Source organism: Plodia interpunctella, chromosome 27 (assembly GCF_027563975.2).
Source record: "Plodia interpunctella isolate USDA-ARS_2022_Savannah chromosome 27, ilPloInte3.2, whole genome shotgun sequence".
In the NCBI taxonomy this organism is placed as follows: Eukaryota; Metazoa; Arthropoda; class Insecta; order Lepidoptera; family Pyralidae; genus Plodia; species Plodia interpunctella.
The window spans coordinates 4,984,606-5,006,604 of record NC_071320.1 but is presented as its reverse complement, the minus strand read 5'-3'; the positions used below and the strand labels follow the sequence as shown (position 1 = coordinate 5,006,604).

The window sequence follows — 21,999 nt, the reverse complement described above, 5'->3', positions numbered from 1 at the left end:
GAGAGCCCACGTAAAAATAACCTTGATGAGAGCGTAGTTCCGCCGCGGCGTACGTTTATAGGGGAGGAACAGCCGTTTAAGTCACACGAGAGCAAGCCTGGCCGCATTTCATCCGTTGAATCTTTGTTCACGATATTTTTTTGTTGTCGTTTTCAACAGTTCTCGTCAAATTAAAGTGGTTTTCACATTTTCAGTTTGATTCTACCCGCATTACGATATTTCCTTGTCTAGCCATTTTCCAAATGGTTGCCTGGTAGAAATTTCTTACAGCGATAAAGCCGCCTTTTGCACAATGTATCTGATTAAATATCTCGTGCTCTGTGTGATAATACGATACATTTCGTACATAAGTGACTAATTTGTACAATGTTTAATACTTTTTACCCCAGGTTCTAATGTCAGGCACCCCGCCCAAGTCAACCGCCACGCCAGAAGAGCTGATCCGCTGCACTCGCCAGATGACGGTCGCCACGGCGCGGGCGGTGGCGGCCGGCAACGCCAGCAAGCAGGACCAGCTGACGGCCGCCGCCAACCTCGGCCGGAAGACTGTGGTGGATCTTCTCAGAGCTTGCAAGGTGAGAAACATAGGCTGCGGGGTGAGAAATATATGGACTGCAAGATGAGAAACAGACGGACGGCATTTTTAGGTAAATTAAAGATTTTCTGTAGTATCTCTAACCCGTTTCTCATTGTCGGCTGTCGCTAATGTCGGCAGGTACTGTGGATTCGCCAGGGCTTGCAATGTGAGAAACCCATTGACTACAAAATAAGAAATCATTCTTTTTAAGTAAATATTTACTTTTCCTAAATGAGAAATGCTATGATTTATTTAAATTTATCGTTTTACCCTCAGGCCGCAGCCCACGCAGCCGAGACGCCCGAACTCCAAACCCGGACCCTGGAGGCAGGCCAGTCCGCGGCGTTAGCCTATAGAGCGCTGCTGTCCTGTGTGCTGTCAGCCAGCACCGACCCCAGCGCGAGACAGCACTTCCCGGAACTATCGAAACGGGTGGCCGTCACTGTGCAGCATATTATTGCTACGGCCGAACTTCTCAAAGGTATGTTTATCAATTTCTCGTGGTTTCTCACTCTTTTTTCGCTAAGGGTGATCAAATATTTGTTGTCTCTTTTTGTTTCTCACTAAGGGTGAAATGGTGTTGCATCTAAATTTGCTTCTAATTGCTGTTTTAAAAAGAAGAAAGCTTAGAAACCGGCAGGCGGAGATTGATGATGATTAGTGGAGCTGTGGTGGTCCAGTGGTTAAAACCGTCCGTCTCTGATCGGAAGGTCCCAGGTTCGAATCCGACTCGTGCCACACGAGTTTGTATACCAATTTCAAGTATAGTAGTTTTCAATGACCACCACCTGCTTCCTCCGGTGAAGAGAAACATCGTGAGGAAACCTGCACTCTGGGTGATAGATTAATTTTCGTAAAAGTCATGTCAGTTGCCTTTAGGCGATTTGAATAAAATCTGACACCAGTATTAACACACATATAAGCAAGCTAGCTATATGTTTAGTTGGCTATATAAGTTAAAAGTGATAAAATGAATGAATGTGCTGTTTGTTTTGTTGTAGGCTCCGACTGGGTGGACCCCGCCGACCCGACGATCATCGCGGAGACGGAGCTGCTGGGCGCCGCAGCCTCCATCGACGCGGCCGCGCGCAAGCTCGAGGCGCTGCGTCCGCGCAAGGCGGTCGCTGTGCAGGTCACTCTACTACAACTACAACTACAGCTAAACTAGATACATTACAGACATTACAACAACATTTATAACGTTATCGGACTCGCGTCTTACTCTTCTTATTCCTTATGAATGATGAGAAACACCGAAGAAGCGATGAGAAATACAGAAGACACGAAGAAGAACATGCAGAAGATGCCGCGCGCCGGTGAGATATGTTTGATATTCTTGGTTGTATTCTGTATCACCCAGGAATCAAACATATTACCCATCGTCCGCGGCGAAATCTACAAAGGCGAGAAGAAAATGAAAAGAAGATCGAAGTCAACAAAACAACAGAAGAGTGCCGCGTGTTGGCCATGTGCTGTTTGTTGGACTTGTCTATGTGTATCTACGGTCTCCCGACCATATGTATACGTTGACATGTCTACAATTTATTTGATGATTTCAGAAAAAGTAATATATCTAATGTAGTTGTCTAAATCAACTTTGAGCCAAAATACGTTTTTTGTTGCAACGCGATAATTTTCGAACCGTTGGTCTGATTTTGATGAAATTTAAAAGATATGTAGGATCTGTCAATAGACATTTAAAGTTCAGACATATACATAATATAATTTATCGGCATATGGTTAGTTATTTTTATCATTAATCCTAAATGGCAGAGTCGAATTTCTTTATGTTTGAAAGATGTCAAATTGCGTATGTTACATTAGATATCAGATAATATCTGAAGACAACTTTTTTTTTACAAAAATGACATTTTTGCCACAAGCTTTTATTGTCGTCAGAGAGATCTTACGGCATTTAACACTTGACGAAAAACCCATGTTCGTGCCGTAAACGGGATTCTCCCGTTTGGAGCCAATCCGTGCTGCATCAGGTCATGCTTATCATAATAATGCATTGTCATGGAAACTGAAGCGACGCGGAAAGAAATCTAACTTACAACATTTGATTACAGACAGACAACGTGACAGGCGGAACTAACTCTGACTGCTTAATTTAGTTAAAATTGATATTTTCTCCTGTTCTCTGAATGAATTCACAATAACGTCTTTGAATATCATATGTTATATATAAATAATGTAACAGGTTAACCTGCCGTATTGGAATACGTTTTCTGCAATGGTAGGTTAAGGTTTGGTGAAATAAATAAATAAATAATAAAATGAAACTTGAATGTTTGACTTTGACCCGCAGGAGGCGGACGAGAGCCTCAACTTCGACGAGATGATCCTGGAAGCCGCGAAGTCGATCATCACGGCCACGTCCGCGCTCGTCCGCGCCGCCTCCGCCGCGCAGCGGGAACTTATTGACCAGGTGAACTGACCGGGAATTTACACAATTATCACATTCGCATTATCAAAGTAAAAAACAATCTTAAATAAACTGGAAACATCTGTTATGTATATAAAGATAATCTCCTCTGTCTAGTATTTGTTGGAATAAAACCGCGTGTTTCTGTGAAAAATCAAGATATTTATTTTTATAGCTAAATCAACATTTATAAACTGAATTAAGTTTACCATGAACAAAAAATGTACTCACCTGTGAAAAATCAAGAAACAACATTAAAAGATCCTATTCCAAAGATTGTTTAACTAATTTGATATATAATCTAACAAAAATAAATTCAGATTCTCCTTCATGACATGTATATCTGACAGTGTCAGTACAATTTTTAAATTAAAGAAAATCTTATAACCATAAAGGTTTTCTTTACATGTACTTAATTAAATAGTGTCTTATTGGTTTGTTTTACACTTTGATTTTTTAGTGCTCAGCTCACCTGATCCAGGTGATTAGAGGGCGAAGTGCCGGTTTGCATTTCCCTTCTCACCATCGAATCGATTCGAAGTGAGACGCAACGAACCAATCACAGTGTGCCATTGTGACGCAACGTCAACAACACCGCAATGTGATTGGTACACGGCGTGTCACTTCGAATCAATTCGATAGTGAGAAGTGACATGCAAACCCGCACTTCGCACACAGATGAACTGAGCTCTGTCTCATTGACCAGGTACAAAGGCTAGCTATTTATCGATACGATATTGCGAAAGTAATTTGATGGATTCTTATCACAATTAAATCTTATGTTTTAATCAAAATTGTCGTTGTAAAACAATAAGATACTGTTTAATTAAATACATCAAAGGTGTTGATAGTGTGAATTTATAGCGTGTTATGTTTTAAGTTTATTTCAGATTGTTTTGTACTTTTGTAATGAGCATTTAGTGTTTGGCGTTAAGAGGTTGTGCAATTAGCTTTATATAACTGTGTATGTATCAGTGTTGTAACAATTGTTGACAAAAGAAATACATTTAAAAAAAAAACTTTCGATGAGAAATTTGTAACCGAAACGACAAAAACAAATGCCGGTGTGATCGATGTTCAGTTGCGATCCAGCTGAAACTATTTGCGGACAGGGGCTGACCGGAACTGAAAACTATCCTTTCATACGCGAACACCTCCGTGGCCTAAAGGTCATCACGCCGGACTGCTACACTGGAGGTCCCGGGTTCGATCCCCGGTCAGCTCATCATGGGAAATGATATTTTTCAGATCGACCTGGATCTTGGATGTTTATCTATATATGGATATGTTATGGTATATAGTATCGTTGTTTTAACACAAGTTTCGAACTTATTTTGGGGCTAACTCAATCTGTGTGATATGTCCCTATATATTTATTTATTTATTCATATTTTTAGTTTAAAATATGTAAGGATAGTTTTCAGTGCGAGTTAATGCTAATTAAATAAAACCATTTTGTGTGTAGGGCAAGGTCGCCCGTCGTCCGACCTCCTCGTCAGACGACGGCCAGTGGTCCGAGGGCCTCATCTCCGCCGCGAGACTGGTCGCAGCCGCGGCTCACTCATTGGTAGAGGCTGCCAACGCCTTAGTCCAGGGAGTGGGCTCTGAAGAACGGCTGATCTCCAGCGCGAGACAAGTGGCAGAGTCCACTGCGCAGCTGCTAGTGGCTTGTAAGGTGAGAAACTTACGAGAAATGTATGATTTTCTCAGTCAATCAAATTATATATCAGAATTTAACTTGACATTTGAGGTTTCTCTAATTCTTGATACGAAAGTATCATTTAAGATACTGTCTTTGGTGGGTACCTAGGTCAAATTATCTGTATACATTGGTGTAATATCCGAGGATCTTATCTCTGTCGCGAGATTGGTCGGCACACTCATCGGTCGACGCTGCTGATGCTTACGTACAGGGAGTGGGTTCTGAAGAACGGCCGATAACTATTGCTAGACTAGTGGCTGAGTACACTGCTCAGTTATTAGTGACTTATAAGGGCAGATATTATGTATATCTAGTACGTCTCTCGGTTGATCCATTTCAATATTTCAATATTGTTCCCTTTCCACTCAATCTGATGCCTTAGTTCATGATGTTGGCAATTTTAGTTTTGATTATTTTAATGTAACATAGATTATCAAAACTAAAATCAACCGTTCTCACAGATGTGAGTTCTTACAGACATTAATAGGTCTACTAGCTGCGCTCCGGGGCTTTGCTCCCGTGGGAATTTCGGGATCAAAGTACACGTGTACCAAATGTTATAACAATCCGTCCAGTAAATTTCGCGTGAAAGAGTAACCAGCATACATCCGCAAACTTTCGCATATATAACATTAGTAGGATGAATGACCGAGTCGTTGTGACTCATTTGTTCCCATGTCGCTCTTCAAAATGAAATAAATAAATAAAAACAAAACGGGTTGCACTCCGGGAGAGCCGACAGAAGTGAAAACTTAAATATTAACTTGACGTCTTACAAATTTTCGAGGTCACGTGTCCTGACTCGAGTTTAACATTTTTTACCCATCGCAAAAAGTGCACAGCGCCGCTGAAGAAGTTTTCACTTTGTTGCGGGATATGCAACGAGACACAAAATTGGCAGACGTCCGACTTTATTGTACTTTGCACTATCTTATATACTATGTCTTATCTATGTATATAACATTATCTAAAATCTGTGAGGTATATTTTACTAGCTATCTTACCAATGATCGCTCACGCAGGTGAAGGCCGACCCGTCGTCGGAGTCGACGCGGCGGCTGCAGGCGGCCGGCGCCGAGGTGATCCGCTCCACCGACAACCTCGTGCGCGCCGCGCGCGACGCCATACACTGCGAGGACGAGCGCAGCCTCGTGCTCAACCGCCGCATGGTCGGCGGCATCGCGCAGGAGATCGACGCCAGGTCAGCAACCGGCCTGGGATTGGGGCTCAATTTTATAAATGATGAATATAATGACACGCGGCCGCAGCGGTCGAAACGCTCTGCGTACGACCCAGTCACGAACAGGAGAACAGTTGGCGGGATAGCGACGAACAAGAAGCCTAATAAAAACTGGTAGATTAAGGCGGAAATGCGAGCTAAACTCGAAATAAAAGACCGAGCTTTGTAAAACGATAATAAATGACGTAGTTCTTTATTTTGACCATAACAACAAGTAAAGAATGCGTTCCAACATTTAATGTTTATGGCTGCGTTCACTTTCTACAGATGCGAACTAAGCACTCATCGATTTCCCAATGAATAAACTATTCCAAAATGGCTGTCTCTGTCCACAGATCGGAAGTCCTCCGCATAGAGAAGGAGCTGGAGGAGGCCCGGGGTCGCCTCACCGCCATCCGCCAGGCGAAGTACAAGCTGAAGACGGACGCTTCCGGGGACGAGACCGATGACATGATGGGGTACAGCAGCGACGCCTCCACGCATCATAAGTGAGTCTTTTTAAAAGACAAGTGTCTTCTCCACTTGTCTCCTTTCATGGGCTTTTGGCGTCCTCGTGGTCTTTTTTAAACCCGACGCAAAAAGAGACTGTCTGTGGCATCGTAGCTCTCAAATGGATGTACTGATTTTCGTTTAGTTTTTGTTTTGTCATAGATAATTTTATCCCGAGTGTTCTTAGCCATGTTTCATGGAAATCTGTTCGGCCGTTCAAAAGTTATAGCGAAATGAATATTGAAAGTCGGGGGTCTAACAAATAAACTTGTATGTGTTTGATGGCCTCGGCCCAACCACTCCGTTGTCCTCTGTTGCGACGATACAGTTCGTTGTCTTTGTCTCCTGTAAATTTTTTCCACCTTTTATAAATAACTAGCAACTCGCCCCAGCTTCGTACGGGTGCAATATTATGCATAATATATACATATAAACATCCGCCTTGAATCAATGTCCTAAAGATCAGCGTAGTTTTAAAGATCTAGGGACAAACAGTGGTCTTCGATTTATTTGTAGACAATCAAACAATTTCCTCATTACAGATTCGCGAAAACGCCAAACAGCAGTTACGTGAACACGACATACAGTCCAAACTCGACGTACACAACACAAAACGCAACAAACACAACACAGAATCTAACCCAAAACTCTTCGTACAACGCTCAAAACCAATCAGCAAATTCATACAACCAAAACTCTTATACACAAAATCAGACAACGCAAAATACGTCTTACGGGCCCACGAATACGGCTCAGAGTCCCAATGGGTACTTCAGAGAAGAGAAGTACACGGTACAAAGTCCGACGTTCACAAGTTTCCGCCCCGAAGAGCCCAAACAGAACTACGAAGGATTCACAACTCGGTAAGTGATTTGATGTGTGTTTGGTTGTTTCCTTTGTGTTTTTTTATGTTAGCTCTCGGTTGCCCACTGTTGGGGAAAAATGTCCACTGATTCCCTACACTCGTTTTTTTTTTTCTGTGACAATATAGTGAAGTGGAACGAAAAGGAGATTAGAAAATATGTTTTTTTTCTATTATGTGTACTTACTAAATCAATACGATGTGTAATGATATACAAAGGATTTAAAAGATATTTTTATAATTTTTCACAAATATGCAATTTTGTTGCAATGTCGTATGGAATTGTATCGCGCACGTTAAAATTCCACACAATATTTATGTGCGTGCTCTGGACACGCGTTCCGTGTGCACGAGTGTTGGACAAAACAAAATCTTTTTTTACAATATGCATACATTTAAGCACTTTTTATTTATATATCTCTAATCATCACAATAAAACACAAAGGAAACACTCGGTTTTAAACCACTACTAATATTCAAAATATTCAATAATAACTCTTCTAATCTATCTGTCTCTCTCGCACGCTGCCGGACGAATGCAACATAAGATGAAACTAGTGCCTTCTCACTTATGATCCGTGCCTATTTTTACATTAAGTTAGGTTTAAGATATCGAGGAACATATACATTTTAAAAGGTTGGTGTCTAATTTAAATGGCGGATGTGCTGATCTTTATACTGGCAACATTGAGTCGAGTCCCGTTGTTGTCAGCGACTGATGATATTTATTACCAAGTTTCTATAAAATTTAATAAAAAAAAAATACTTTTGATAAAAAGTCTACAGCGGTTTTGTATCAGGCTGATTTTATTTCGATTTTTTTTTTCCAGAATTTGTAGCAACATTTTGATATAAGATTAAAACAAAACAATTCACGAGATATTTTTAAAGTTGCCAATAAAAAGATCGTGTTATCCAATATGTATAAATGATATTATTTAAGGTTATATACGAGCGCATGGCTTCCCGCTTGTACCACTCTGTATACTCACGATTTTCCACGAAACTATCAAAAAGTATACTCATTGTTATGATTGGTTCAGTATTTATGTAATTCAGAGGGGTTAGTGCGGGTTATAAGACCTATATTTGTTAAATGACGTCCTTGGAGAAAAGGCTGCGGTGAAGTTTGTTGCGCCGCTTCTTCTTCACCTGCGCTTTGGAAGCCGGCAGTAGACTTAGTTTAAGTAATTTTTGACGTCAATAAGTGATGTATATCATCCTAAATTGAATAAAGAATTTTGAATTTGTTTGCATTTTCACTTCTCACCATCGAATCGATTCGAAGTGTGACGCAGCGAACCAATCACATTGCAGTGTGGTTGTCGTTGCGTCACAATGGCGCAATGCGATTGGTTCGCTGCGTCTCGCTTCGAATCGATTCTATGGTGAGAAGTGAAATGAAAACCTGCACTAATCGCTCAGATATTATTGCTTCGCTGTGCAAGAAATGGGTCGGAGCGCTAATATATTTGATTCCTCGTCGTGTTGGCCGCCTATCGTGCCGCCGTGTGTGTGACATAGGACGGGAAATGTGTAAATATTTTATTTCATTTGGCCTACACTTGTATAGCTATAGTTTTTTCTGAAAAAAAAAAGTACATAATAAAAATCAAAATAGGCCTTTTTAAATGTCATATCGGACGGATTTTTGTACGGTTTTCACAAATAGATGTGATTCCTGAGGTGTATAATTTATTATGGTGTTACCCGAGCGAAGCCGGGATATGCATGCATCTATACTGGACCAATCACTTGTGTTTTGACTCATGTAGGTAACCACTAGTTGGAAATCCCTATTTATACTTTCTGCGCCGCAGACCGCACACATAGCCTCTCTTATTCGACCAGAAACATACAACATATAACTGTATCAAACAACTTAATATATTACATTAACGGGCGTGAACACCAAGGTGTGTTAAGTCTGTGACTAAAGTCTGAATAGAAAAATCACATAATATACTAGTTTTTTTGCCCGCGGCTTCGCACGCGTGAATTTCCCACGGGAACGGTTATTTTTCCGGGATGAAAGGTACCCTATATCCTTCTCCATGCTTGAAACTACATGTTTTTTTATGATTGGTTGAGTAGATAGAGCGTGAAGAGGTAACAAACAAACTTACTTACGCATTTATAATATTAGTTAGGATTGTCTACAAATATTTAGTTATGTATTCGAAGCAAGACAATTTTAACAACACAATTTAAATATTGTTTTGATTATTTGTGATTCATCAATTAGATCATTTTTCATAAGATAAAATTATGGGTGTCGACGTCGATCTCTTCTCATTGATCATATCCACTTCTAGTTTAAACCATCCAAACTATTCATGCGCCTCGAACAGCACATATGGAATATTTTTATTCATGTGATATATTTTTTTGCAATATGTTTTATATTTCTGGTCGAATATAGCATAGAATAGTTAAACAAATTATGTTATGGTTGCAGAAATCCAACACGAAACGACAGAACGATGATGATAAAGAATAAGTAAGTCGTGGTGGAAACAATAGTATAGTAGTGGCGAACTGACACGACAAATATTGTAAACAAACTTGTTTTTTTTTTAATTTTATAAAATGGCAAGTTGGACTTTTGTCCACATTAATATTTGATGTACAGTCAGAGTAGGAAATAAATGTGTGCTCTGTGTCTTCTGGGATGACAACACTGCTTGTTTATCAATTAGCACACTTCGGGGTAACATTCAAATTTAAATATATGATATTTAATTTTATGGATGGATGCTTTTAAATGCAAAAGCATAGTTTTATATCTTTGTATATATCATATGTTAATATTTATTAATCTTATTGTTGTTATAGATCTACTATTTATATATGAATATGTTTAAACTTCCCCATTGATAAAAATAACTGGTTTGTTTACGTAATTTCCGTAAACAATGAGTCGCTACTATACTAGCTTATCGCATATGTAAATACCGTGGCTTCGGCCGTGTGGAGCCGTCATATCGTTCTGTTTTCTGTTTGTTTTCTAGTTTTTATTTATTATTTATTGTGTCATTAATGTAGACGCTTGTGTAATACTTACAAATGCGTTTCTCAACCGGTTATGACAATAACTTTAGGGTTTTGGCATCATTCAGTTCTAGAGCTTTATTGGTTTAACCCTAAATTATATTATTAAATATAAATAATAAACATGTATTAGTTTTGAGTTATGAAAAGGTGCGCCGCGTAATACCTGTATATTTTTTATATTTGATAAATTAACGGGAAAGTTGATTGTTGTATTAACTTTTTACTGTCCCACACCCCAATGATTTTAACATTCACGAACGCTTAACGCGACACGAATTAGTTTTTTCTAACGTCTATAGACGTTAAGTGTCCCTTTAAGTGTCGTGTTACACTCTTATATTAATAAAAAAGTTATATGTTAAAATAGGTTTTACTCCTCGCATTGTACAATATTTAACGTTGACAGAATGAGACAAAATATTTTGAGCTATAACTTTTTTATGAATATGACGATTAGTTTCAAATACTTACCCCAAGTTTTTAAACTACTACCACGCTAAAAACTACTACCAAGGTTGAGAAACGCTATCCCAAAATATAACCCTAACAGATTTTCTTAAACCTGCATGGCTAACAGTAGAAGCATGACTGAGGAAGTGGTCGTGAAAGCGCTACATCTGCCCGAAGTTAGGACTGCGGTGCTCGTGTCGGAGCACCCGTGGACGGCGGAGCGGGTTAGGCCTCCGCCCCCGCCGCGACGGAGGGATAAGTACGACGCCAATTGAGCTGATGGGTTGGTCTCTATTTCTTGCAAGGGTCATTTTGGTTTGTTTGTGATTCTAGGTTGAGTACAATCCGCGACATGAGAGATACAAAGTCTTATTATCGTGTTTGCTTACGAATAAGAATGATTTGATACCGACTGGTTACTGGACTGGGCATCTCAGAAACAAGCTCAGATAAAAACTTGAACTTTACTGTCATAAGATTCATTTTCAATTGAGTGTGGATAGTTTTCAGTCCCTGAATTGTTTCATTTGAAAACGAAGCTTATTTCGGAAGTCTTAAGGCTGGTTTTTGTTTGTACCTTTCTCTATAGTGCTCAGTCCAATATAAATAAAAGGATATATTCTAAACGGTTACCATAACAATAGCAATGTTTTCAATGCTTGGGGCAACTACTGAGGGCGAAGTTGAGTTTGCATTTCACATCTCACTTTCGTGTTGCGAATTGTAATTTTTGCAGGAATTATAAGATTTGGGATTGTGTTACGAACACAATGTTAGATAATGCCTGAATGAAATTGATACGATCAATAATAATATAGATAAATTTTATGTTTGGAATACTTAAAATTTACAATATAATTTTGAAATAAAAGCTTATATCGAATGTATATTTCAGTTTTTGCTTATAATCATGTTATGGAAAACCAATTGTAAATACCCGTCAGTCACAAAATTATAATAAACACATTCAAGGTGTGCAGTTATTCGGATGCAAGTTATAATTGTGATCGCTTAGTCTCACGTTTTTCCCGGTTCTTCTATCGTCGGAGACCAATGCCCGCCTTCCTTCTATTTCTTCTTTATAAAAAACGAGTATCTTCATATACAATATATTATGTACTTTTATATATTATTAGAAAAAAAAAACATTGTAAAAAACAATAACGGTAAGCCAATCTGGCATGATAGGGACCAACACTGTTCAAATGAGTTTCTTTCGGCATTTCTTCTCAGCAGTGGTCGTTCCGAAATGCCAGTAGTATGTAGCTTGTGAGAAATAACTATAAATATAAAAATTGACGAGAAAAAGTGCCTGTGAAGGTCTAATTTCTGAATAAATGATTTGAATTTGAATTTAAAATTTCAATATATAATCGGATTCAATGCTGTTCTGAGAGCGAAAAAAACAGAATGTGCCAACTGCTTCTCCTTCCGCCCTGATTGTAAGAGACAGTCAAGGGAAAGGGCTATATATTACAGAAGATTCTTCTCACTGGCGATGGCACAGCAACCTATCACTATTTAATCTCAATTTCGTGATTCTTGGCTCTGTCTAACCCGTAAGAAATAAAGACGTAATATTAAATCACAGTATCAACAAAATAACTTGCTCCGAAAATACTAGTATTATCATTTTAGCCACATTGAAATGGGAATCGAACCCGCGCCCGCCGCTGGTCCGCTCGCACCGACGGGGCTTCATCACCACGCTTTTGTGTCTAATTTTCACCTTTCCTAATCTATATGTGGGTTTGACGCAAAATGTACACTAAAACTATATCACTTTATACTTTATCTAAATATGTTATTTTAAAAAATATATCATTTAAAATTATTTTTTTATATAAAAACATAAAAGAATAGCTTTTTGATTTCCACAGACACGTTGTAAAGTGCACATTTCACGTCAAACTCTGTTGATGCATGGCTTCGGTTGAGGCGTAACGTTGTAACAAACTAATCAACAAACTTTTGCAGTTACGAAACCCGATTGTACGACACGCCCCGCCCCACCAACGAATATAAGGAAGAGAGGTTCGAATCTGCACATTACCAGAAACAGGAACAAAAATATGGCTACGACACACCGAAAACACCGTTAAGCCCAAAATTTAACGCGCGCGATCTGAAATTCGACGACAAGGAACCTATCTATTCTACTCTTAAAAAACCCACCACACCGAAATCACCATTCGATGGCGTCGGTCAAAGCTTTACTGAACACCAACAATCAACTGAAGCTATACCAGGAGGTACTAAACACTCAGAGTTCACCATAAAGAGCGAATCGTACCAAAGCTATCCGAAAACAGAATTCTTCAAGACCGAATCGAGACAAGAAGTCAAATCTCCATTCACGACTTCCACTCCAGCCAAATCGACTGATTTGGTCAAAGCGGCCACCCCTGATTACGACAGAATTTCGTCTCCGTACGGCAAGGAAACTTACAGTTACGGAGGTCCCAATTATACAGAAGAAACGACGACGGAAGTCAAAGAAATACCTAATGGCACTCAGAAAGTGACCACGACAAAAATCTACAGCTCCTCCCCAGTCAATATAACTAGTACAAACACGAAATACGAACCGATCAAATTGGAGGGAATCGATGAACTGTCAAAGTCGTTCGATAACGACTCCCGCTACAGCACTCTGGACTCTCGGTTCAACACTTTAGAGTCCAAAATCAGTTCTGACACAAGCCGCTCTTTTATGAGGCCTTCGGAATTCAAATCCGAATTTACCAGTACTTCGACCGTGAAAAAGCCATCGGATTTGGTGAAAGAGATAGATAGTATGGACAAAAAGTTTTCTAAGCAGACCATTACATCGGAAACCATCGAAAAGAAATCTGTGATGACGAGTTCCCATAAGTCGGAAACCAGCTCGACTGTGACAAAGAAATTCGGCAATTTTTAAAGGTATATAATTGTGTGTCGAAAGTTTTCGCTAATATTTCCGCTTTTGAATAGGATAATCATTTTGTTTAACGTAATGTTTGTGAATTCATATTTTGAAAGATATGTAATTATAGTTTTCGGCGTAATCTCATATTTTATAATAACGAATATTTGATTTCGACTTTAAAGATGACTCTTATCTCAATTCACACAGAAATGTTGTACTTATTTAGAATAAAACGTATTTTATTTTTTATAATCAAACAAAAATCAAAGTCACATAAAAACTAAACAAATGTTAGTGAAAACTTTAGTTTTCCGCCAACTCACCGGCTTTTAGTCATTCGCTTAGCTTTTAATGTCAATTTGACAGTTGGTAAACTATTATGGTAGGAGTTTTTACTACCGTAGTAGTAATTCTGAACTGTGTGATACTAAAGTGCATTTTGTGTCGTTATTGTGATGTAGAATCTTAATTTAATATATATTAAGATTATCTATTAAAAATCTTATGGTCTGTATGATGTCTCGAAACAAAGAAGAAATATTTGACTTGCATGCAATTTAATCAACAAATTCTAATGATTGTTCAATAACTTGGTGGTTTTGTTAAATATTAACTACTATTACTAAAAATGAAATATTTGCTATAAATCTATTTGAAACTTTTTTAGATGGTATTTATGAGAAAATGTGAAAATATTTAATGTTAAGTACAAAAAGTTTTGATTTATAATTTTACTGTAAGAAAGAGGATTTATAAGGAAAATTATTATTCGATTGAACAACACGAAAGGGACGTGGTTTCTTTGTTGAAATGGTAAAATATCTATTTTGTGCAAACACAATTTCTTATGCGATTCAACATGAAAATAAATTGTTTAAAATTTGGGAATGCCGTGTATTTGGTGTATAGACACCAGTAGTTAAGATAGCTTAACTACATAATTATTATTTGAATGCTCTTAAAGAGCGGGATATTTCCTGAACTCAATCGTTTTAGAATGCCAACCAATGTAGAGTTAAGTACAATTTTTTCCCCAATATACATCAAATTAAAATATATTACACACTTTTATCGTCATTTCAATTTAGAAACCAGATGTCTTACTCTAAAGTTACAAACGCATGCGCGAAACTATTTTTCATGAAAATAAACCAATGTGTTATGTACATCATCGAAAAGGTTATTAAAATAAAGAATACCTTGTTTTTTTCCATTTGAAATATAGTTTTCTCACAAAAGCGTTTGTACACATTCCGAGTGAGATCAGTCCTTGAACAGCGGTGCTATTTTTCAAAACAACGCGGTGCCTGATCGGCCTTAGTTACGATTCAGATGATCTATGTGTAATTTTACGGAGTTTTCTTATATGGGTACATAACTGGATACCATTGTCTCGACTTAAACAAACAATGGTTAGGTATTCAGAATTTTAATACACCAAACGCAGTATTTTTTCAACGTATGTCAAGTCAATGTCAAAATTTAAAATATAAAGTTCAAATTCAAATCATTTATTCAGAAATTAGACCTTCACAGGCACTTTTTCTCGTCAATCTTTATATTTATAATTATTTCTCACAAGCTACAAACTACTGGCATTTCGGAACGAGCGAAAAAAGCTATAATAAAAGTGATAATTAATCAATGCCAGATATTAATTGAATTAAATTTGCGTTTGGTATATCAGAATTTTTCGGAGAACCGCTCGTGCACACGTAATAAATACAAATGAAATAATTTAAACTACATTCTATAGGCCAAAACGTACATTTATGGAATTCCCATTGCGAAATTAAATTAATAACTTCCTTTACGAACTATTTTAATAACAGTAATGCAATGATACAAAGATGTATTTTTGTGTGTGTACGTGTGTGTTTCCATTACGCCCGAATCACAAAGTGCTAACCCCACGGGGACCTTATTGTAGATGCCTTCAGATGTTATTGATATTTGTACATTATATTCTGAATAAGACGACTGCAGCTGCAAATATAATGTTATGAGTAAAAAAAAAAAAACAAAAGTTCATATGAGTAATGGTAGCTAAATTTGTACTTTTGTTTTAGTATATATATTTTTTTCTTTTACATTTCATTTATTATTGAATACATTTTCAAAATTTCAATTTATCAAAAGAATAAATAATATTATAGTTTCAAATTATACAAAATATATTTTTACATTACACAACCTATAAATAACATGTCCAAAAGGCCCCACTTTGTTGTATCCCTGTCTCCGGTCTCTAATATATATAATGTTATAGATATTTAAAATATACAAACGTTATATTCGCAGCTGCAATACTAATCGTGTGCCCCACGTGCCATTAAATGTGTTAACATTGTGCCTTTGAGACGTGCGAGACGATTATAATGGTTATATACGAGCGAGCAGATTATATACAATTATATATTAATTACAATAAAAAATATAAACAGTGATTTGCGTTCGTATATGAACTTAAGACGTGCCATTATCAGCCATGTGTTGAATATAAATATTATTATATTATATTTGTAAATATATAACTCGATTTTACTATTAATTGTAGTGATTTTCCGGTGCGATTCATTCATGATGTATTTTATTTGCCGCCAAACTGTGTTTATTACTCAATAAAAAATAACTTTGGTTATTTTCCAGTTACACACAGTTTCGTGGTAAATGTAATTTATGTGTGTTTTATAATATTAACAGAATAACATAAATTTAAAAAGTGTTTTTTGTAGTCTCAGAATTCTATGTACTTCTATTATAATCACATTTTATCATATACTACATTTACAATTTATTATGAAACACTGAGTCTACAATTATTACTTTTAAATAAAAAATACTAATTATAGGCAGCTTATGTAACAACTGATCATATTTTCTGGCAGTATATAATCAATTTATTTATTTTTTTCTTTTTGTAGCAAAATAGTGACGGTGTCTTCGACAAAAGTTGCCTGATTCGTCATTTACTCTTGCTACGTATTATTATTATTATAATACACGTTTTAGAGTTGACGTGCCTTAATTTGCGATTTTTGAAATATATATTTCAAGCATATACTTAATAAGCGATGCCCGCGCAAGCGATTCGTCCACTGAAGGTATTGAAACACCAATTCGATAGATTTAGAACACATAGTATATTATATAATATAGCTATTAACATAAGATAGTATATAGTGTATATTTTTACGCCCCTGTATATTGTGGCAACTTTATTTTTCTTAATATATCGTAATTATGATATGTTTAATTATCTGATAAAGGATGTGGTAAATTCTACAAAGGAGTGCCGCGTGGGCTAAATACTGTGTCTTATTAAATAACTTTTGAAATTAATGTAATATTCTGTAATAATTGTAACTTATACATTTAAATTAAATGTAACCCTTTTTAGTAATACTAAATACTATAAAATAATTATTGCATAATATTCGATGTAGTTTTTATACTTAATCTGTACTTGTAGGTTAAGTATGTACTCGTATAAAGGCACTGTCAATGTCAGAAAACCAAATAAAAATACTAATTATTTTTATTGTTTACTTAATTTATGGTTCGGATTTGATTTCTTATTGATTTGTTAATATTTTCTGAGATTTTATTTGACTTAGTGGTAGTTTAGACTTCGCCTCGAGGCGCTGTACCGTATGAAATATTGTATGTAATAAACTTACTGATTAAAGCTGTTGTTTTATTATTTCTCTTTAGGCAAGTTCCCGTCTGGGTGCGCAGTGCGACATCGCTATTCACATCTCACCTTCGAGTGAGTATAGGGTCGATTCGTATTGAGACATAGCAAACCAATCACATAGCAGTGTGGTTGTCGTCCCGTCACAATGGCGCGCTGTGATTGGTTAGCTGCGACTCACTGCGAATCGACTAGGTGAGAAATTAAATGCAAACCCGTACTTCGTCCTCCATTTTGCGCCATATCCTGATGATATAGCAATAAATAAAAACAATTAAAAAAATCACTCAGCCTCACAGGCTTGAGGTATGTAATACTACTTAACGATGTTTTTTATAACATTAATTTTCCGGGATGATGAGAAGGCATCTCGGCGACGGCTTCTCCGTACTTCAAACTACATGTATGCAAGATTTCAAGAAAATTGGTTGAGTAGATAGAGCGTGAAGAGGTAACAAACTTACTTTTGCATTTATAATATTAATTAGGATATAGTACATAATTAGATATCATTTCCCATCTTGACACCTATATTAAAAATAAGAATTATGGATGTCAAGTTAGGGCAAAATTAAAGCTAGGTGCCGAAGGTCGATTTTTGACTCGTGGTGTCTCACCAATAGAGTCCACCACTATCCCGCCCGCACTAACAAAAACTTTTTGATGAACAATATGTACTCATAGAATTATACATAAGTATATAATATATATAAATAAAAAGACATGTAATAACTATTCATTTATTTACAACACTACGCTAAGCTTAAAATTTAACAAAGAAACAATACATTGCGTTATACAGTCTTACTAGAGAACTAAACTTGTGAAAATGTAAAAAGCATTAATTTTGAATCATTTCAAAAATGCAGTATTATATTACAAGGTTTAACATACATAACTCATTCATACTAGTTTATTTGCACAATATAGCCTGTATTTTACGCTTTCATAACTACTCAATAATTGATGTGTATCATCCTAACTTGAATAAAGAAGAATTTTGTATATATATTTTTTACTTTTCTAAGTAATTTTTTTTGGTCATTAATCAAATCTTGCAAGTTGAATGATCATTTACTTCCACTTACGTGGAAAATTTCAACTCTTGCAGAGCCGCTTCAGTTTCCTTGCCTATTTGTGATGACCCAGGATCTGCCCCCGAAGTCGGAACTCCTCAACGGTTTACTACGCGGACATGAATTCTTGTCACGCGTTAAATGACACAAAATCTTTTAGGCGACATTAAAAGCTTGTGACACTAATGCAAAATTTGTGAATAAACTTTCCTTTTTGTTTGGTGTGAGAAAACTCATAAAATACAACATAAATACCTATTTCGATGTGTTTTTTTTCCTTCGAATCACCCACAATCAACCTCATCATCTCCACCTGGCTTATATACTTCAGAATTACGAACACTACATGACATAGTCTTCATGATGAGAATATTGCACATAATATGATGCCAATACATATGTGTATGGATTCGAGAAGGGCACAACATCGACAACTATGCATACGGCAATAACGAGTACGTCAAGAAATAGCAAATCGAACACCATGTCAAAAAACAATGCGAACTGTGTCATATTGACACAGACTAAATATTCATCAACGTCAAATGTGACATAAGTTACAAGTTCAGTATATTTATATATATTCCTTGAAACATAAATAGAATGATTTACATATTTTTTATGGCTGTATTTTTGACATCTCGTCTATGTCTATCGACTGAGCATCCTGACAACCTTCTGGGCACGTTACTGAGAGGTCACTTGACTGTACAGCATGTAATTTTTCTCTTTAAAATAGTTGAGTGTTGAGTTTTTTGTTATCATTTATTACACACAGTATTAATATAGGATATTATGTTAAATCTATGTCCAACCGAAGGATGAAGGTTTTAGTAAATTACACAAATCATACACAGATTGACTAGAAAAATGTGCAATATCAAGGAATTTCTTTTTTGATTCTGTCTTATGTTTGATAGAGTTGAATTTTGATCTATTTACATGACTGCCAACAAAAAGGAGTGTTATGTTACTGTATTTTAGTGTAATTTCAACAATTTCTAAACCCTTTTACTATAGATGTGTGCAATATCCTCAGATACATTACATAACATGTTCATGTACTATGTTACGTATAATTAGCAATACATTTTCATGTTTAAAAAAAAGTTTAATTTTGAGATTTTGTTCACTATTAGTTAAATGATACAAGCCTAAATTTGTTGCTCTAGAGCAACAAATAAGTTCATAAATTTCGAAATACATACATGGATTATATTCATCCCTTTTTTATAATTCTTCTTTATTATGCTTATTCTTCAATGTCTTGAGGTAAGTGTGTCTAACGAGAACCAAAAGTGTAATTTATCGTAGATTTTCTATAACCAATTTTTCCGTCTTGTACAAGTTTCCTATTAAAACCTGAAAAGAAAAAACCTCAAAATCAGATCTTGACAGTCACTTATAGCATACTTAAATTTTATGTACCTATATATAGATAATTTCATACATATATGTATGAAATTATCTATTTCATAACTATAATATTTAATAATATAATTATAATATATAATATGATATATATAATACGATAATTTCATACATATATGTATGAAATTATCTATTTTCTTTTAAATAATACAATGAAGACAAACAGGTATGGGGCCCACCTGATGATAAGTGGTCACCGCAGCCTATCAACGCCTGCAATACCAGGGGTGTCAAACGCACATTGCCCACTTTGTAGCCTAGGGTATTTTGCCACAATACCACACCAATATTGTATTAAGTGCACAGTCTCTGTCACCCAGAACTACAATCCATTCCAATCTTACAGCTAATAAACATAATAAGTATAACCACAGGGCAGGAAGCTTTTTTGACCAGAGGCTCGGCATTGCAAACTGTCAATGCCACCAGCTTTTTGGGCACAATTCACAGGTTAACACGCTTGATGGGCTATATACATTTTATTTTAGTTTGGTTCAAGTTTTTATGTAATAATTATGTCTGGTCACTTATCTTTTTATAAAAAATATATAGTCCAATTTTTTTTCTTTTATTTGCACTCACCCCAAAAATATTATTTTCTCTCTGCATAACCTATTGGTTAACTGATAGATAAAGCCTCAGGCTTTAAGGCCGCCTTTTCAGTTTTTGTAATAAAGTTAAATAAAAAGAATTGAGAAAAAAATTGTAATAAAGAGAAACAAAAAGGAATATTACCTGTCGTTTTACAATATTTAAATTGCCCTTTGCAAACTCCAACTGTTTCTTTATTGCCTTCGGATCTGTCAAAGTTTGATTTTCTTTGAATGCATCCCTCACTCGTCTTACAGCGTAAGATCTGAAAATTGCAAACAATTAATTTAAATCTCATCCAAAGAAACTAAACCATTTCACTTTGAGTTAAATAAAAAACATAGATTGTAAAAGTCAATCAAGGGAATAGCTATACAATTGAGATTCTTCTCGATGTGCTAGCAACATGCCACTATGTGATCTCAATTCCACCAGCCAGCCCGTCGCACAGCTAAACCTGGCCTTCCAGTTTTGCAACTGTAATGCTGAGAAGCCTGGGGTCAGCATAAAAAGTAAACCATATACTTTTAAGATTTAACTGTTATTTATCTGCTATGTGGCCTATAACTTCCTAGGCTGTCTTTTAGTCATCTCATTGAAGAGGATATTTAAGGGCGAAACCATCAGCCAACAGATAAATTACCCTATGTGCTATAAAACTTTTGCCGTGAACCAAATTTTATCAAAATCCGTAGAGTAGGATTGATCCTCACACACCTCATTCTCACTTTTGCTCTTGTGGGACTGATGTTACACTTATTTAAACCAACAACTTATATGTCATGTACAAGGTGTTGAGGTATGTAAACGTATGTTGTCACAAATCGAGAAGATAAAGCAATAAAAAAGGGATTACATTGATAAGACGACCCCACACGGAGATAATACTACTGTAATCAATGTCAGGGAATATTGTGAAATAAAAAATACAATTAAAAAGAAAAAAATGGCTATGAATTTAATACAAGAGAATACGATAGTATATGACAAACATGCTATTATAAAAACCAGTGCAAATTACGAAGTTAAACAAAAATTGAGGTTATGTAATTTTAAGCACTTTTTACCGGAAGTTATAGTTCGAAAACTTCTGTGACTCCCTCATCAATGCTTTGTACAACGACAATATTTGCAGTTTGCTACTTCCAGACATATTAATTTGTTTTTCACAAATAATTTTCAATTAAAAACCAGAATGATGTTTCTGTTTTCTGTAAAGTAAATAGGTTTTACGTTTACCTGACATTGGCTGACAGTGACAGAAGACAGATTGCTCTGTTTTTCACCATTTTTTCTCATTTGAAAACAGTCAAATTAAATACGTTTATATCTAAACCTTTTTATATAAAGTAAAATCAAAATTAAAGATCTTTTCTTCAGTTTCTGTAATTAATTTAAGCTTAATTACTAAAGATCACCTGAATTATCTACATAAATTTAATGATTTTCATTTCAAACTTGTTTTTTTATTATGGCAACTCTAAAAGTACCGCAAGC

At 36.1% G+C, this 21,999-nt stretch overlaps 2 protein-coding genes across 12 annotated transcripts in view; one reads left to right on the top strand and one right to left on the bottom strand.

Annotated features, from left to right (window-relative positions):
* rhea overlaps nt 1–17,398 on the top strand; it is an 83,612-nt gene extending 66,214 nt beyond the window's left edge. For 3 of the 11 annotated variants that reach the window (XM_064436868.1, XM_064436871.1, XM_064436867.1), the window contains 11 exons: nt 390–575; nt 854–1,058; nt 1,579–1,709; nt 2,889–3,008; nt 4,471–4,680; nt 5,730–5,908; nt 6,283–6,435; nt 6,979–7,299; nt 10,930–11,061; nt 12,780–13,724; nt 16,635–17,398. In XM_064436868.1, coding sequence (XP_064292938.1) covers nt 390–575; nt 854–1,058; nt 1,579–1,709; nt 2,889–3,008; nt 4,471–4,680; nt 5,730–5,908; nt 6,283–6,435; nt 6,979–7,299; nt 10,930–11,061; nt 12,780–13,722 — 2,580 coding nt within the window. In that variant the 3' untranslated portion in view covers nt 13,723–13,724; nt 16,635–17,398. Of the gene's footprint in view, nt 1–389; nt 576–853; nt 1,059–1,578; nt 1,710–2,888; nt 3,009–4,470; nt 4,681–5,729; nt 5,909–6,282; nt 6,436–6,978; nt 7,300–7,846; nt 7,936–9,756; nt 9,799–10,929; nt 11,086–12,779; nt 13,725–16,634 lie in introns of those variants that run through there. The other 8 variants (XM_064436872.1, XM_064436869.1, XM_064436873.1 and 5 more) reach the window with 7 other exon arrangements.
* Nucleotides 17,399–18,130: 732 nt separating this feature from the next.
* On the bottom strand, nt 18,131–21,735 carry bcn92. The gene is made up of 3 exons (XM_053765242.1): nt 21,570–21,735; nt 20,647–20,767; nt 18,131–19,842 (listed from the first exon to the last, which is right to left on the bottom strand). The coding sequence occupies exons 1-3, from the start codon at nt 21,653–21,655 to the stop codon at nt 19,786–19,788; spliced, it is 264 nt and encodes an 87-aa protein (XP_053621217.1). The 5' UTR covers nt 21,656–21,735; the 3' UTR covers nt 18,131–19,785.
* Between the last annotated feature and the right edge of the window lie 264 nt (nt 21,736–21,999).

Coding starts and splice junctions, on each gene's coding strand:
- bcn92 (XM_053765242.1), bottom strand. CDS start 21,655: ATGTCTGGAAGTAGCAAACTGCAAATATTGTCGTTGTACAAAGCATTG. Junction 20,768..21,569: donor TTTTCGAACTATAACTTCCG/GTAAAAAGTGCT, acceptor TGCAATTTTCAG/ATCTTACGCTGTAAGACGAG. Junction 19,843..20,646: donor TAAATATTGTAAAACGACAG/GTAATATTCCTT, acceptor TTTTCTTTTCAG/GTTTTAATAGGAAACTTGTA.